This window comes from Tiliqua scincoides, chromosome 3, assembly GCF_035046505.1.
Source record: "Tiliqua scincoides isolate rTilSci1 chromosome 3, rTilSci1.hap2, whole genome shotgun sequence".
NCBI classification, from domain to species: Eukaryota; Metazoa; Chordata; class Lepidosauria; order Squamata; family Scincidae; genus Tiliqua; species Tiliqua scincoides.
Genome location: NC_089823.1, coordinates 63,534,400 through 63,551,079, shown reverse-complemented (window position 1 = coordinate 63,551,079; position 16,680 = coordinate 63,534,400). Strand labels below are relative to the sequence as shown.

General features: G+C 44.4%; 1 protein-coding gene across 4 annotated transcripts in view; it reads right to left on the bottom strand.

Annotated features, from left to right (window-relative positions):
* The window catches only part of SH3BGR (SH3 domain binding glutamate rich protein), a 49,479-nt gene extending 34,067 nt beyond the window's left edge, over positions 1–15,412 (bottom strand). For 2 of the 4 annotated variants that reach the window (XM_066618800.1, XM_066618799.1), the window contains exons 1-2: positions 15,125–15,411; positions 2,203–2,388 (exon numbers count right to left, since the gene is read on the bottom strand). In XM_066618800.1, coding sequence (XP_066474897.1) covers positions 2,203–2,388; positions 15,125–15,169 — 231 coding nt within the window. In that variant the 5' untranslated portion in view covers positions 15,170–15,411. Of the gene's footprint in view, positions 1–2,202; positions 2,389–15,124 lie in introns of all 4 variants that reach the window. The other 2 variants (XM_066618801.1, XM_066618798.1) reach the window with 2 other exon arrangements.
* Positions 15,413–16,680: the final 1,268 nt, after the last annotated feature.

Genomic DNA, 16,680 nt, shown 5'->3' with positions numbered 1-16,680 from the left:
ATTGGCTCTCCCACTGCCCACTGGAGCAGGTAACATACACCCATCCATCAGACCACAACGATGCCGGTGAAGCCCAAACCCAGGCACCCACCCCCACCCCCATGGAAGCCTGACACAGCCATTCAAGCCACACCATCCTGAGGAGGCCCCATGGGCAACAATCCTGGATGCACCTGCCTAGAAGCAAGACCCCAGGATGCAACATAGCCTACTCCTGAGGAGACCAGCAGAGGACCAAGCCAACAGCAGAATACATGGTCAAGGAGACCAGGGAAGGCATATTACCAACAAACCTATGGTCACCTTGACCACAGGTGGGCAATCACACATGCCATCAACCACCAGACACCTTATGCATCAGTCACATTCTGCAGGTCAACTTGCTGATTGCCTGGGGGGGCACACATGGCACTGGCACCTTGGCACATGCCATGTCCCAGCACATGCCAGGACACAGCAAGCATTTCCACTTGCTCCATTCCACTCCCACGTTACAGTGAGGCTGCACGTGGGATTCATGGGTGGAAAGTGGGTGAGGGGCAAAAAAGTAAGTTCCTACCGACTGACTCTCCAGCCACATGCTCAGGATTACATATGGTAGGCACTGGCCCCAGGGCCTAGACACGCATACAATGTCAGCACCTCATAACTGAGCTTGAAATTGCTATTAAGAAGTATTTAGAAGAAAGCAACAGCCCAGTGCTATCTAAACAACCCCTGCCAATGCAGCAGTGCCACCAGCGCTAGCACTGCATCTTGCTGGGGGGGAGGGGGGCGGTTCCAGAGGTCTTCTCCAGGTAAGGAAATACTTTTCCTCTTGCCTGGGGATAAGCTTCTCACTGCCCTTCTGGGTCTACTCAGACCTGCTTCAGCTATTTTGCTGGTGCAAATCCAAGTGAACCCAGTAAGGCAGATCAAGGCTGAGAAGAGGGATAGGATATCGGTAGCATGTTGCCGCTGATACTGTAATCCTCCTGGCCTCAACACATACACACTTCCCCACCTGTTCTGCCTGCCCCCTGGGCCGACATAACAGCACCAGGCCATCTTCAGAGGAGGTCTGGCTGCACGGAATGATGTGTGGCCTTTCACAACTGCTTTGGGCCCCAAAGTTGCAGTTTTCCTTATCATCATCCATGCACACATTCTGCACACTGCTACACATACAGAAACAGAGAAACAGGTATATTCTTAGAACAAGGGACATAGCTGTGGAGGTTCTGGAGGAAAGGAACGGTTCCAAATAGCACTACAAATAGTATTCTACCCAACTGGACAATAAGAACTAAACCTGCTCCTGCCTTCCAGTGTTCTGTCCAATAGGTAAACAGACAGTGGGAGGGTAGACAAGCACATTGCACTTTAAAAAAATCCCATTAGTAAATTAAATAACTCTTAACAACCCACAATGACTTACAATGACACCTTGAGTGCACCCCTAGGCACACATCACTAGTTTTTTGGCTGTGTGCCCACTTTGAGCACTGCTCCTCAGTAGTGTAGCTAGGAGGTGTAAAACAGTAAGTACTGCAGGTGCCACAAATGTAAGCAGCCTCTCCCACTTGCCGGAGCTAATTCAGGCAGCGACGGCAATATGCATTTGGGTTGGCTAGCACCTGCACATTGCCATCAATGCCGGAATAGCTCTGGAGCGGGAGGGGCTGCTTACACAGTGCATTGCAGCATCTGCAGTCCTTGCCGCTTTGCCCCCCCAGCTATGCTCCTTCTGTTCATAAGTTCACTCTCCTTCACAAACCACAAAGACACAGAACTGGAAAAGACCAAAAAACTAATTTAGTTTTAGATTTAGTTTTCAATCTAGTTTCAAGTTAAACACTCTGCCAAAAGAAAGCATCTCCTAAATCAGCCATTGATGAGTTTATTCACCAAATCTAGGCCACACAGCACACCTCTATCAAAAAGCAAACATGTAGACAAGGGATATACTATTCAAAAATGCCTGCAAACAACTCCAGATGGCTCAAGCAAGTGAGTTATGCCACACTCTGCCCCAGTAACACACCCTCATTCTATATTTTCTTTTTAGCTCTTCAGAAACATTTTGTAAAAGTCAGTTAGGACAGGGGACTTAAAATTTGTATGAACAACATGGCACCAAAAACCCATTTAACAAAATTTTCAAAGCATATGTGCATTTTCTAACAATGGTAAATATGTCCCTTAGAAATGTCAGATTCTTACCCCGCAATACTGCTCCTCATTGAATATTTGTGGAGGAAGTGGGATTCCATTCTGTGGCTTCTTTTCACCTGGAACATTCTCTCTCATCCATTTCCGGTTGTCTTCATCACAGGCTATATCCAATTCTTTGAAGTCAATCTTGTTGGCCTCTAAAAAGCCCACTACTTCTTGCTGTTTCTTCTTAATCTAGTTTGAAAAAGGAGGACGGTAACACAGGCCCTGTCACTTCACGTTTTAATGTTAAGGAGTAGATTTATCCTTTACTCAAATTACAATTACAGTTTAAAATTGGAAATATAAACCCAAGAGAGACAAAAAAAGACAGACCTTGCACTAAGAGAAGTGGTCTGGAGAGCCATATTTGAGGATGGCAAAAACAGAAAGTGAATACTGCATTTTCCCCCCTCACAGTTTCCTCAGGCAGCCTCCGTTTCCAGCCAGACCGGAATGACTGTCAGTCTTGTTGCAAGTTCATTGTGAGTTAGTCTTGAGCTGCTACCATCAAAAACAGAACTAAAGAACCTATCTAACTCGTCAACGCCAATGCAGCCACAATGCAGCCCAGAATTTAGGGAACAAATGTTCCTTTACCTTGAGAAGGCTTCCATGACTGCCCCCCATCTCAGGAGGTAGTGCATGCCTTGTTGACATGGCTGAATCAGTCCTGAGAAGTTGGACAGAACTGGGCCCTGAGCCCAGACCAGTTTTGACACACCTCCATGGACAAACATAGTTGAAAATCATAGATGCCTTGAACTGAGGCAGTCACACAGGCAGACCCTAAATTGATGGGAAAACCAGGTGTAGATGCATGATGCACTGTGGGAAAACTGAATAGATTAGTTGGTGGAGTGAGACCCATAGTGAGTCTTAGATATTATTCCCATTGACAAGACTTTCCTGGAAGCCCGTACAACTATCCCAGTTTCCATCTTGTCATCCAGGGCTTCCTTCATTAGAAGATTGTCTGCAGTGGCGTTCCTGGGGGTCCCCATGTCCGGGGCAACCCCCAGGATTCTGTCCCCCACACCCTGTTTTGCCCCCCTTCTCCGCCCCCCATGCACCTGACCCAGAAGTAATTGCGGTTCCATCATCGTCACCACAATTACTTCTGCACAGCTGCCTCCTCCGCTCCCCCTTTGAAAACAAGGGGGAACGGAGGAGGCAGCTGAGGCCCCCATGGAGCCTTCCGTGCCATGGGGGTCTCCATGGCAGCAGTCTGGGGCTGCTTCCAGTGGCCTCCCAGGCAGCGTCTTGGTGCCGACTGGACCACCCCCCTTCCTTTATAGGAGATGAGATGGGCACCCTAGAGCATCAGTGCCTCTCTAGGGCCCCTGTCTCTTTTCCTCCTATAAAGGAGGAGGGGAGGGGCGGCTCAGTCGGCACCCAGGCACTGATGGAGAGACAGCAAGCTGCCTCTCCACAGCGCTTCTAGGCACTCCTCCAGGGGGGGCAGGGCAAGGCTCTGAGGCGCCCCTGGAGGGTCAGCGCTCAGGGCATTTGCCCCCCTCCAGGTACCCCAGTGATTGTCTGAAAGAATAATAAATGGGATGGAAGGTAGAGGAAGTTATAAAAGTCTCTGAATAATGATTTCCTCTCTACTCTTCTTCCTTAAAGGTTCAGGGCAAGTTGAACTTGGCAGATCTAAAGTGCTTCTTCAATGCGTTTTCACCACTAACATTCTCAGATAATACTTTTCTTTGATTCTTCAGTCAACTAACAACCATTCATTTCCTCCCCAACTAAGAATTCAGTCACAGGCTCAAGCAGAGGAAAGATTTTTTTTTAAAATGTGTCCTTCACTTCTGCCTTTGTAAAGTGCTTCATTCATTATATACTGTGGATGGTATAACAGAAATGTCAAGGTTCATGCTATATACCAGGGGTGCTCAAACTTTCAACTTTAGGGATGCTGGACCTTTAACAAGTGTATAGAAGAGAGAATTTCAGCAGGTGCAGCTTGTCATCTGTGGGATGACAAGTTGCACCTGCTGAAATTCTCTCTTCTATACACTTGTTAAAGGTCCAACATCCCTAAAGTTGAAAGTTTGAGCACCCCTGCTATATACCAAAAAAGCATAGCAAGTGTGTTTTAGTTGTTTTTAACAGAAATACAGTGGTTTTTATGCTGAATAAGTATTTTGATAATTCACATTTTCAGAGTCTCATTTTTTTTTTCCACTTAAAAAATGGACCATCCAGTATTATAGTTGGTGCTTATGGATCGTATTCAGTGGTATTTCCATTTATTTGAGTGGAGATTGTGCTGCAGCAGAGCTTACTAGGTTATTTTAGCATCCATCTATGGCAGTGATTTTCAACCTTTTTCATCTGATGGCACACTGACCAGGGCCTAAAATTGTCAAGCCACACCATCTGTTTTTTTGACAATTGACAAAGCACACCATGCTGCCAGGAGGGGGGTTCAGTTCCCCCGGAGGCCCGTCTAAGAAATGACCCTCCCCCAAACTCCTGCTGCACACCTGCTGACCATCTGTGGCAGACCAATGTGCTGCGGCACACTGGTTGAAAATTGCTAATTTATGGTACCATTTTTTTCTGCTGTAAAAGATGTTCAGAGTTCAATCCTATTCTGCTTGTCTGCTGGCGCAGTGGTCCCTGAGCCAGCAGAGGTTCTCGTAAATGTGCTGTAAAGCACATTTATGCACCCAGAGAATAAGCAGTGCAGGCGGAGAGATCTGTGCAGCCACACCAATGCTGCATCCAAGCACTGGCCACCGGAGAAGGTAAGTGAAGCGCCAATAGGTGCAGCGGCTGGGAGAGGGCAGAGGGAGGGCATTCTGGGGCAGAATAGGGTGGATCAGGCCCAGGAGGGGCCAGAATTGGCAGAGTCCTACTCTGCCATATTGTAACCCCCATCCCGGGCTTGCCAGCCACACATGGGGCTGCTTGGACTTGAACAGGCTGGGCATTATTCAGCATGATGGGAAAAATATCTGTATACCCCAAGGAGAACTCCAAAGTTGCACTGGATGTAGCGGAGGTTGTGCAGCCCCACTGCACCAGCATTGCTTAGGATTGGACTGTCCAGCTGCAATCCTATCTACATTTACCTGGGAGCACACCCCACTAACTATAATAGGACTTACTTCTGAGTAATTTATAGGATTGGGATAGGATAGCTAAGATTCACCAGGCATCTTACAAGTATTGCTGGAATTATGCATACTGTAATATCAAGAACTGGAGTCGAAGAATCAGTTTTGTGTTTCCACTCCCACTCATTTATTTTTTCTCTCAAAGGTTTATTGTGACCAGTGGTTCCCAACATGTGCTCCGCGCACTACAGGTGGTCTGTGAGACCCTGAAAAGTGGTCCACGAAGTCTCAGAAAAAAAGAAATTATCACCATTGATCACTTTCAGTGTCTCACCAAGCAAGTGCTCCCACACGGATCACTGAAGTGTTGGCTGTGGCTGTGGGTAGTCGGTTCTCCACCCTTTCTGATGGTCCCTGGGAGAGAACTTGCTGAAGTTCTAGCTGCAGGAGGGACCATTCTCCACCCTCTCTGATAATCTGTGGGGGAGCGCTTGCTCAGCGAGATGCTTCCCCATGGCCCACCAGAGAGGGCAGAGAATGGTCCCCCTGCAGCTGGCATTTTCAGCATCTCACTAAGCGCTCCCTCATGGACTACCAAATTGAGTTGCATTTCTTGTGTGGTGGGGGTGGGCGGGTTGCATGTGGTCCACGACAATTCCAAAGTTTGCTCAGAGGTCCCCGGGCTCCCAAAGATTGGGAACCACTGGTTTTGACTAACTACTACATTTGCTTGTAAGAATTATGCATTGCAAGCATGTTTATCAGGCAATTCGCCAAGCTTGTACAGTATATTCCAGACAAAAATTCTCTCCACTCCTGCCCTGAACAAAGCAAGAAGCCATTTTGTTTATTTCTTTAAAATGTTTGTATCTTTCCTTTCCCTACCCACAAGAGAAACACTTCAGGTGGCTCATAGCATATTAAAAAAATATAATAAAATACAGTAAAAATAGAATCATTACATAGAAACAAAATAAAAGAATACACGAATGGTATGCAGCAACAAAAAACCACCAAACTAAAATAGTGTAACTAAGTGGAGATGGAACAGAGCAACATAAACTTGAGTCCCAAACACTTAATGCATCAGAAATGTTTTCAGTTGCCATCAGAACAGGGGAAGTATTGCTTTTTTAAAAAGCACTGGGTACTGGTACCTGAAGAAAGAAATATAATATTTGAATAGATGTAGCTGCTCTGTAATATGTGTAATTTTTCCATGTTTATCATTTAACCTGGGTTCTTTCTCTTTTTCAGGGTAATTACTCAAAATTCTCACAATTTGTATTTTATATGTCATGGTATACACTCTGCAAAATCAGCAGCGGGGGGAGGTTCCACCAACATGGTTTCTAGGTGCATTAATTCATGTTTGTTTGTCATTAGAAAAATATTCTTAGAAGGCTGACAAGCATCTAAAGGCCATTTAAAAGATCAGATTTAACAAGGGATTATAAAGTGATATAAGAAAGGTTACAAAATGGCCTTGTATCAGGAGGAGCATTCAACTGAAATGCCATCCTCTGCCCATTAAAAAAGAAGAAGAAAAACAGAAAACACCCCCTTTCCCAAACTGTGAACTGTGTGATAATCAACATTCTGAACAACACAATTTGCCAGCCATTTAAGCAGAAAGACTTGGTTTTATGCCAGCATACTCTCCGGGCACAAATGAGAATAAATTGGCTGAAATCCCAGCAGTTTAACTCAACTGTAGATTTCGCTATAAGAAAAATAGAATGGGTCTTAGGTTATTCTCTGCTTGCAGTAATGTTCAGCAGGATGGCTCTAGCCTAGGTATTATTGTGTAAATGTGGCAGTAAACAAGACACCCTCCAGAGTGGACTGTATTACTTTGGGCTGCAGGTGGAGGTGCTACTTCTGAATGCTCACTGACATGCACAAACAAACTTAAAATACTTCCCTGCAAGTTGAACATTAGCACAGCAGAGATCAAAGTTCTAACTCCTGGTTAGAACTGGTTTATTCCTGGTTTATTACTCCTGGCTTATTCCTGGTTGTGCTAGGCTTGTTGATCTTTATGTGGGGGAACATCAAGAAATATAATTTCCATCTGTGGTGCAATGCATTCAACCACCATTCTGTTGGTTATGTTTATATTCTGTCTTTCTTCCATCATGGAACTCACATCTGCATACATAAGATTCCTTGGTGGTCTCTCATCCAGATGCAGACCAGACTGAAACCTGTTTAGCTTCAGTAAGGTGGTTGGGTCATGCACCCTCAGATCATGCTCTGAGAATAGTGCACTGCTTGCCTAGACCAAGCCTGAGTTATAAAATTTCAAATCTGGAAAGACCCCAATATCTATCACCAGTCACCAGCGATGAGCCACCACTGATCATCAGAACCTTTGCAGTTCTGATTATAGTGAGCCATAAGCAGAGTAGGTGCAATGCATAAGCAGAAAGGTTTCTGTATATCAGAATGGAGATGCGCAGATGGAGAGGATGTCAAAACCAGAGTATATAGTCTATATTAGCTAGGAGAAAATTCCACCCTGCACTCACATATGAGAGACCTTTCATATGATCAAACCCTATCAACCAACTCATCCCCCTTTTCTTTTTCAGAAGCATCTCCTCAACATCATTCTGTTTCAAGTTATAGAACCTGACAATACAGGCAGTAGTGTAGCTAGAGGGGGGAATGGTAAGTACTGCAGGTGCTATTACATGCAGTGTAAGCCACACTTCACACTTGCTGTCAGAGCCATTCCAGGCAGGAGATGCAGTTTAGTTGGGCGAGTGCCTGTGCGTTGCCATCACTGCTCAGGATAGCTCCAATGGTGAGTTGGAGAGGCTGCTTACATAGTACATTGCAGCACCTGCAGTACTTACTCTTTTACCACCCCTCTAGTTATGCTACTGAATACAGAGGAGGGAAAGCCCTAGCCTGACTTAATGGTGATAGCATTATGTTTTGACGTGAACAACTGTCAAACTTTCATGTTTTGATGTGAAGTTCACCTTTCTGCTCACAGATTTCTGAGTGACCTTGAACCCAATGCTCAGCCTAATTGACTTTATAAGATTTTTGTAAAGCTTCCTGCTTTTTTGCTTGGAAATACTTGCTAAAATACTAGAAGAAAGATGGGGCACAAATAAATTAATACCCCTCACAGAACCATACTGTGGGCAAACAATCTTTTATGGAATCCAGCAGGCCACAACTGAAAATCAGGAACAATACTTTTCCTGCCTTTCTTCAACCTTTCCTGAATGTATCCAAGTATGGATTGGAAAGTTGTGAGCAGGACTTCCACAAAGCTTTTAAGCCATTTCTGCCCAACGTTGCATATACACAACAGGGATTAAATGTGTACACCCGCGGGATGGGCAAAAATGAGTTAAACAAAGCATCTGTTCCTACTAGAAGAAAACTGGTGGAAAGTAATGATTTTAATATAATCAGAAGACAAGGAAGGTTTCTCCCAAACACACTACCTGCGGAACTGCAATCATTTATGGAACTACTGGTACTAACATTAGTACAACTTTATCTGCATAAATGATAATGGAAGTATTCCTATAAGGATCACATATTCAGTCCATGAAACGTAATATCATACAGAGTCCCTTGGGCCAGGGAAGGTGGGTCAGGAAGCAGATTGGGCTCAAGAGGAGGATGGGACTGGCTGCAACAGCATTACAGGCCCTACCAGCATTACATAAGAACATAAGAACAGCCCCACTGGATCAGGCCATAGGCCCATCTAGTCCAGCTTCCTGTATCTCACAGCGGCCCAAGAATGCCCCAGGGAGCACACCAGATAACAAGAGACCTCATCCTGGTGCCCTCCCTTGCATCTGGCATTCTGACATAACCCATTTCTAAAATCAGGAGGTTGCGCATACACATCATGGCTTGTACCCCGTAACAAGGGTGTCTAGGATTACAAGGGCCTCTGGATTTGCACCTGCAAAATTGCAGGGGGTAGATACATAGGGGTGGCTGGTGCATGACATGGGGTAAGGGGACAAAAATCCCCTCAATCCAAATTGTGTTCCAGCCCACATTTACTTTATGTGGTATGTGTGGCTTACACTTATAAGGTAAGTGTGGCAACTCGGTAAGGCAGGCAACTCGGCCTACCTGTTCCAGCACAAGTTAGGTTTGCACCCTAAACCTCTAAGCAACAGAAACTAGGAACTAATAATGGGATGGATAATTTTTTCAATTGCCATGTTTTTTTGTAAACCTTCTATTTATTATTAAACATTGCAGAGAACATATAAAGTCTGCCTTATCTTTGGTGCAGAAAATATATGTTCAACAAGATTGTGGTGGTACTTGCCAAAATCTGTCAGCAAAATCCTCTCAGCAAAACATTCCGACGGAACAGACAACAAAATCTGTTGTCTGGTAGGAAGGCTTTCTACAGAGAAACTGTGCCCCAACAGATTCAAGTAGAAACACAGCTATGCTTAAAGCAATATTTCTAAAATGTTTTCCACATGTTTTTCCCCCTTTCTAAAAGTAAGCAACTTGCCACAACAGGACCTTCCCCCTACTTTATGCCAACCATCTGTTTGGCAGATGTGCTGACATTTGCATGTGGAGCAGCCTGCGGCTGTGTATGAGAATCTGCTATCAAGGCAAAATGCTATCATTTTAGCATGAACGGTCTCCTTTCCCCTCACCCTGATCACCCCCACTCTCATTAGATCTGGCCTGGATTGCAGATTGCACTGCAGAGTACTGTGAAATTTTCAATTAGTGGGATAAAAGAATAGTGTCAGTTAAGGCATGACTCTCTGAAGATGGACAACAACAAAGAATAATGGGGAACCTTCACAAATGAGCACATGAGCATTGTGCACTTGGGCAAGCTGTTCCCAGAAAATGTTCTTTGCCATCTTTTCTGCCTCTTTGGATCAAAGGTCAGACCCATGACAATAACTCTTTCACATCTAGTTGCTATGATCTCACCATACATCTCTGTTCACCAATATTTCTAGCTTAAGCCTCTGAATCTGGGTTACACCATGTAATCAAAGACAACTCAGAACATTAGCGTCTGATTGCCCAATCCTAAACAGTTTGCACTGGCTTACTTGTCACAAACAAGTGCGGACTGCTGAGCAGTGGAGAGGTAAATGGGGCATGGGGTGAGGGGGGGAGGAGGTGTTCTGGGGAGGGGAAAGGCAGGCAGAGGGCAGGAAGGAGGCGTTCCGGGGAGGTGGGGAGAGGGTGAGGAGGAGGCGTGCCAGGGGAGGGAGCGGGGAGGGAGGGGGTGGAACTGGTGGAGTGAAGTTCACCATCCGACATGGAGGCTCTTGATTCTCCACCAACCTTCGGGTTGGCAGAGAATCAAGTAGCCCCATTGTGGGGCAACTCGCTTTACCCGGGGGAAGGGGACAAAAATCCCCTTCTCCCAAGGAACTACCCGGGGCTGCCGGGCGCGCGCAGGATGTGGTGGCAGCCATTTTTGGCAGCACTGCAGCCCCGCGCCCCAGGCAGCTCAGGATTGGGCTGTGAGTGTATGAAAAGAAATGTTACAGTTATGCAAATATAAAACATCTGCATACTGAGCACTGGTAAGCTGTGAATTGGTATACAGTAGAACCTCTTTAAGTTGACCGCCCAAGGGACTGGAGGAAATTGGTCAACATAGGGAGGTGGTCAACATATGGGAAAAAGGTATTTAAATATTATTATGTTTAGCTCCCAGGACAACAAATGCAAGGCCAAGTTATTATTTAGATTGGGTTTTTTAAAAGTTTTATTGCAAATATCAATGAGAATTGATCCTCTTGTGCTGCTTACTATTTATATCTATATCTATATCAAGAGGCAGAGAATAAACAGCCCACAATCAGTGTTTTAAAAAACCCCTGAAAATTCATAAGCTTAAAAAAAATTGTAAGTTAAAAAAAAAACTTGGTTTCATAACAGACAGGCAGACCAATGCTATCCCTTGCCAGACCATAGCATGTAGCATGTTACATAGCCCCAGCAGCTTAAAAAACAAAACACTTTTCTACTTAGACTGCCTGGCCTCCGCTGGGTCTCCTCAGATTCACTAAATGCCAGAAGGTGTTTGATGCGGTCCCTCACTAAAAGCTGTCCCCATCTGTCCTGGGACTGGTGCTTTTCAACATCTTCATAAGTGACCTAGAAACAGGGATAAGCAGGGAGGTGGACAAGAACAGCGGCTGTATACAGTTACACTCTGGCAACTCCTGCGACGCCGCTGGAACCAACCGTATTGGCTTCTGCCTTTCCATTGGACCATTTCAGCGACGTGAAGAGGGAGGATTTGCTGCATGGGTAACAGTCTATCCTCCATACCTACTTTACCCAGGCTTCGCGCACTGGAGAGGACACTCTGTTCCAGAACCACCATTCAGAGAGCGATACCATAGTCTTCCGAGACTGAAGGATGCCAACAGGACAAATTTGTGGATGACACTAAACTTTTCTAAGTGGTGAAGACCAGAAGGGATTGTGAAGTGCTCCAGAAGGATCTATGCACAAGCAACCTCATGTCCCTCACAGCTTGGTACATATCCAGGTACAATTGGCAGCCGGCGCAGGTCTGTCGGCTATGTGCAGTGTGCCCACCTATAAAAACATGTCAGGTCAGCAGGGGAGGATAGCCCTTGCTGTCCCAATAGCAGAGTGGCACAGGAGCGTAGGGAGATAGCAAAAGAAGCAGGCAATCCCAAACAGAGCCAAGGAAGCAGACACAGTCTTGTTTGTTGCAGAAGCATGTATTGGTAAAAGGAGCAGGCAGAAGAGTAGTCAGTCATATGGCCCAGAAGTCAGGGATACAGCAGGTCAGTCACGAGAGGGCAATCCAAATCAGTACACAAACCCACAGCATGCAGAAACCACAACAACCCACACCAGGAGTCTGTGCATGCCCCATATATATTGGGGCCAGCCAATCAGAGTAGGGCGACCTCATAGTCACAAGTCAGTCTTGTGACCCACTCTGATTGGCTGTCCAGTGGTGCATTGCACCATTCCTCCATAGCCTACTTGACTCAGCACTAATCTCTCCCTAAGTCACATGACTCCCACCTGCAGCAGGTGCAGTTGATTGCATCAGCTGTGCTGCTTTGCTGATTGCTTCACACCAGGCCCAGATATCAGGGCCTCCTGCCACATCCTGGCTAATAACAATCTCAAGCCTGGGATGCCAAAAACCTGACAAAACCCTTTCGCACATGCACTAGCAGGCGTAGGGGAGGGATTGTCACATGGCTTCTTGCTTTTCCAAGATGGGACAAACCAGACAAAACACAGGCCGACAGTATTGTGTTCAGTGGGCAACTTACGGAGGGTAAATTAATACTCTGTGCATTGGTCTGTGCAGTGGTCGAAGTGGTCAAGACACAACTTACGGAGGTGGTCAATATAGAGAGGTTGGTCTCCCATAGTTATATGCAGTGTCTGTCCATACTGTAAAAATTAGGTCAACTTAAGGAGGTGGTCATTACAGAGAGGTGGTCAACTTTGGAGGTTCTACTGTATATCACATTTCTTGTACCTTCTCAACAGAGGAGACAGCTGCTGAAACTGCAAGCTGTGGGATTATGGTTGTGATTCTGCAATGCATCCATTAATGCATTCCTGGGCATGTTTACTCAGAAGTAAGTCCCACTGTCTTCAATAGAGCTTACTCCTAGGTAAGTGAGCATAGGATTGTAATCTTATGGCCAGTGGCAATGGCTATCTATCCTATCTTTCCTGCAGCCTCCCACCTCCTTTCTGTCTTCAGACTAGTGCTATCAAAATCACTAGTGCAGGTCTGAAGAGAACCATTGCAGGTGAGGAGGCTTACAGAGGTGTAAGGGAATTTAAATCCCTTTTTGCCTCTGAAGACTCCTGATCCATTCCCCCCCTTGCTGGATACAACCTGCCCATTTTTGGCACAGCTGCAAGAGTGAGGGGGGTTGGAGGATAGAACTGGGCTCTTAGTGTCCTGTTCACTGTTTACTATGTATTTTGCAGCTCTGAAGTTCGGCATGGAAATAGATCTCTTTCAAGGCATTATTCATTATAAGCCACTAGTCCTTATGCTAATACCAAAGAGGCCTGTCACCTAAACACATATCTAAAACCTGTAGATGACAGAAATTATAGCCCCAGAAAGGACTTCAATCATCTTCACATTCATTCATTAAGGAAAACCAGATTGGTGATGAAAAGGATTTTACATCTCCTCTTACTGCAGAAACGAATAGTAACATTACTCATACTTCAGCTAAACTAAACAACTAGGATTTAAGTCAACTTTAAACATATTTTTTTAATAAACCCTGTTGATTTCAATGGGGTTTTCCTCCAAGTAAGATGTAAGAATAAGGGTGTCAATCATCTTGAGCTTTCTCAGTTCAGCCAGTGATCTGTGGCACCACATATAAACATATTGGATAGATGTATTTTTAAAATATTTATGTAAAATGCTTAACAGTCTGGTTGGACACTTTTTCAGTGCTATAGTTATAATTGTTTGTATGTATGTTTTTGCATGTGTGTGTACATGTGTGCACACAAATTTTGTGTTGCAGTGTAACAACAAAGATAACAGATAAACATACCATTCCCAAATCTTATTCCACCTCAACTCAAACTAGGGTACTATGCTAAACAAGCAAGTTTTTTTTGGCTTCAGTCATGTCTTTTTCTGGCAATAATTGTAACAGTATTTATTTACCACCAGTGGTATTCACAGCTGCTAAATGCCTGCACACATGGCCTTATAAGCAGTGCTTGTAACAACTGCCATGGAACATGAAACAGTGTTATACCACTGGCAATGAGGAAATTGCATCATGCACAACGCACAATCAAATACAAATTCTGTTCTCCGACACCATCTTTTCATACATATGGGGCCAAGCAGGTGCTCCACTGCACAGGTGCTAAAGACAATGACCTGCCAAGCATTTCCTTGTAGCCCTTTTCAGTCCTTCTGCTCTGGAAGCTTCTTGAGGTTGTGTTAGTGTCAGCCAGTTAGCGATGTAGTCTCACAGTTATGTGCAAGCAGCAGCCAGTTTGTTTAGAAGTGTCACTGTGACTGATTGCTAAGGCAGTCCTGCAATTTGAGCTCATGTGGGAATGGGATATAAAAGGAAACAGTTCTTTCCCAGTTCCCACCTTCCAATCTTCTCTTTACATGCCCTTTGCTCCCTTCAGTCGACATAATGGTTTTGATCACTCACAGCAAATACATTCAAAATTCACTAGAAAAGTGCAACATTAAATCTGCAAAGATTAAAAATAACCTAGATAAAATATGCTCAATTTTTGTGGGTTTCTTTTTTCTTGAAAGCAGTATCCCTTATATGGCAATTACTAACTTCAACTACTTCTTAAAAGAAAAAAGTTTAGGGCCGTATTTTTCTAATGCACTCAAATTTTTTATTCCTCCAACAACAATTACATGTCTTAAAATATCGGTAGCATTTGCAAAACGTTTGAAAATAAGGACTATTTCAGATATAGATATGTGCATTTTTATTTGCATGTGCACAAATAAAAATTACATTGCTGACACTGAATTTATCTGCATGCTGAATCACCTATAAAATTAAAAAAGTGTCTTGTGACACCTTAAAGAGTAACAAATCTGATGTGGCACCAGCTTTTGGGGACTGGATTCCACTTCTTCAGATGCATGAAGAATTATCCTCAATTGCACAGAGAAATAAATATAGCTTCCTTTCAGGAATCTGTAAAAATTAGATATCGAGGACATGTCATTTGTTCACCACACTTTGGGATCATTGTGAGTCACTGTACCACGCCCCTTTCTCAGTCAACAACTACTTCCCAAAGCTTCTGGAAGCTGATACGCGTGAAAACATAAATCACATGAAAATACCTACCGCTGTAGACCCCGAGGACGTTGCTACAAACACTTTGATCACCATTTTGACGTCAAGCAAAGGGAACTAGCAGAACCAGCACGCCTGTTGTGTCAACCTACTCACAAGAACTGCAAGAATGACCTGGGCATGCAGCAGCTCCCTGAGCAGAGAATATTCCCAAATGAATATCCACTTCACATCAGTTCAGCTGGTTTGCTGTCCTTCCCTACTGCCCGTGTTCATTGGCTCTTGGGTATTTTGGGAACAGACAGACCCAGAGACGATTGGCTTGTAAGAGTATCCATTGCAGAGGGACTTACACCTTCCCCCCAGGCTCATCACTTTAGATTGACCGGGTGACAGCCCTTAAAAGGCAAGGGACGGCAGTACACCAATCAGGCAGTGCAAGAGATAGTGAAGGACAGCAGCGAAGGGGCCACAGGGAGAGGAGAGAGGGGTGCACAATACAGAGCTATGTTTAACAGCTTTTTTTCTCAATCAGCTTCTCATTCAAAGAACTGTGTAGCCTCTTGTCAAAATAAGGCCCTTCAGACTGAAAGATCTGCATAGAAAATTGGACAAAAGTTTTATTTTTCCTTCACACACACACACACACACACCCTCCCTTCCTCCCTCCCTCCCTCCGTCATTAAACAACTATCATGACTACAGAATCCCCAGATCTATGCTCCAGTTCCAAACTTCCTGGATTTAAAAGCAGCTTGTTGTATATCAGATCCAAAATGTCAGGCTTTCCTCTTCTGCCAAAGAGGAAAAACTGAGAATGTCTTTTTGATGTTTTTTAAGACTTCTACATGGTATCATGGCAGATTTGGGGGACAGGGGAGCAGAGAAGGTAAATTTTGAGGTGGTGACAGTTTAATTTAGAATTTCACAGTAAAAAAATAGTTTCAAATCTACTGTTCTAGCCAACAATGCAGATTATCCTATCCTAAAACAAAAATCAGTGACATTTCTCCATACATTATGCACAAGAAATAATTGTATTAATTTGATCAGATCATGAAACTGTCAGAAAGCAAAGAATGGCAGCATTTACTAACGGCAAAGAGGCACTTTTTAAAGTGGTATCCTCTTATATTTAGCTGAGGAAGAGCAACTTTCAGCACTGCACATTGTCTTTTCTAGTGGCTGTTACTGGTGTCTATTCTGCATCTTCTTTTAGACTGTAAGCTTTTTGAGGGCAGGGAACCATTTATTGATGTATTTTGCTATGCAGACTGCTTTGCAAATAACTTTGTTAAAAGTGGTATGTGCATATTCTTTTCAATAATTATTGTAATAATGAAAGCACCAACCACGGTATTATTGGGCCTGTTAGTGAAGGAAAAGAAAGCTGCCAAATATGATGCTGCTGCATTCCCAGTCTGCACCAAGCAGACTTGGATTTGTCTGGTAGGGCATTACCCAAACCTCAAAGCTGCACAGAAGCTTTAATGACACCAAGCAGATAGGAAGAGGAATAGCAAGTTGGTCTTCTTCCTTTCAACTGCTTGGCAATTTTGGAGCCCTGATTTGGGACAGGAAGGTAAGGAGAGGAGATCATCAGAGAA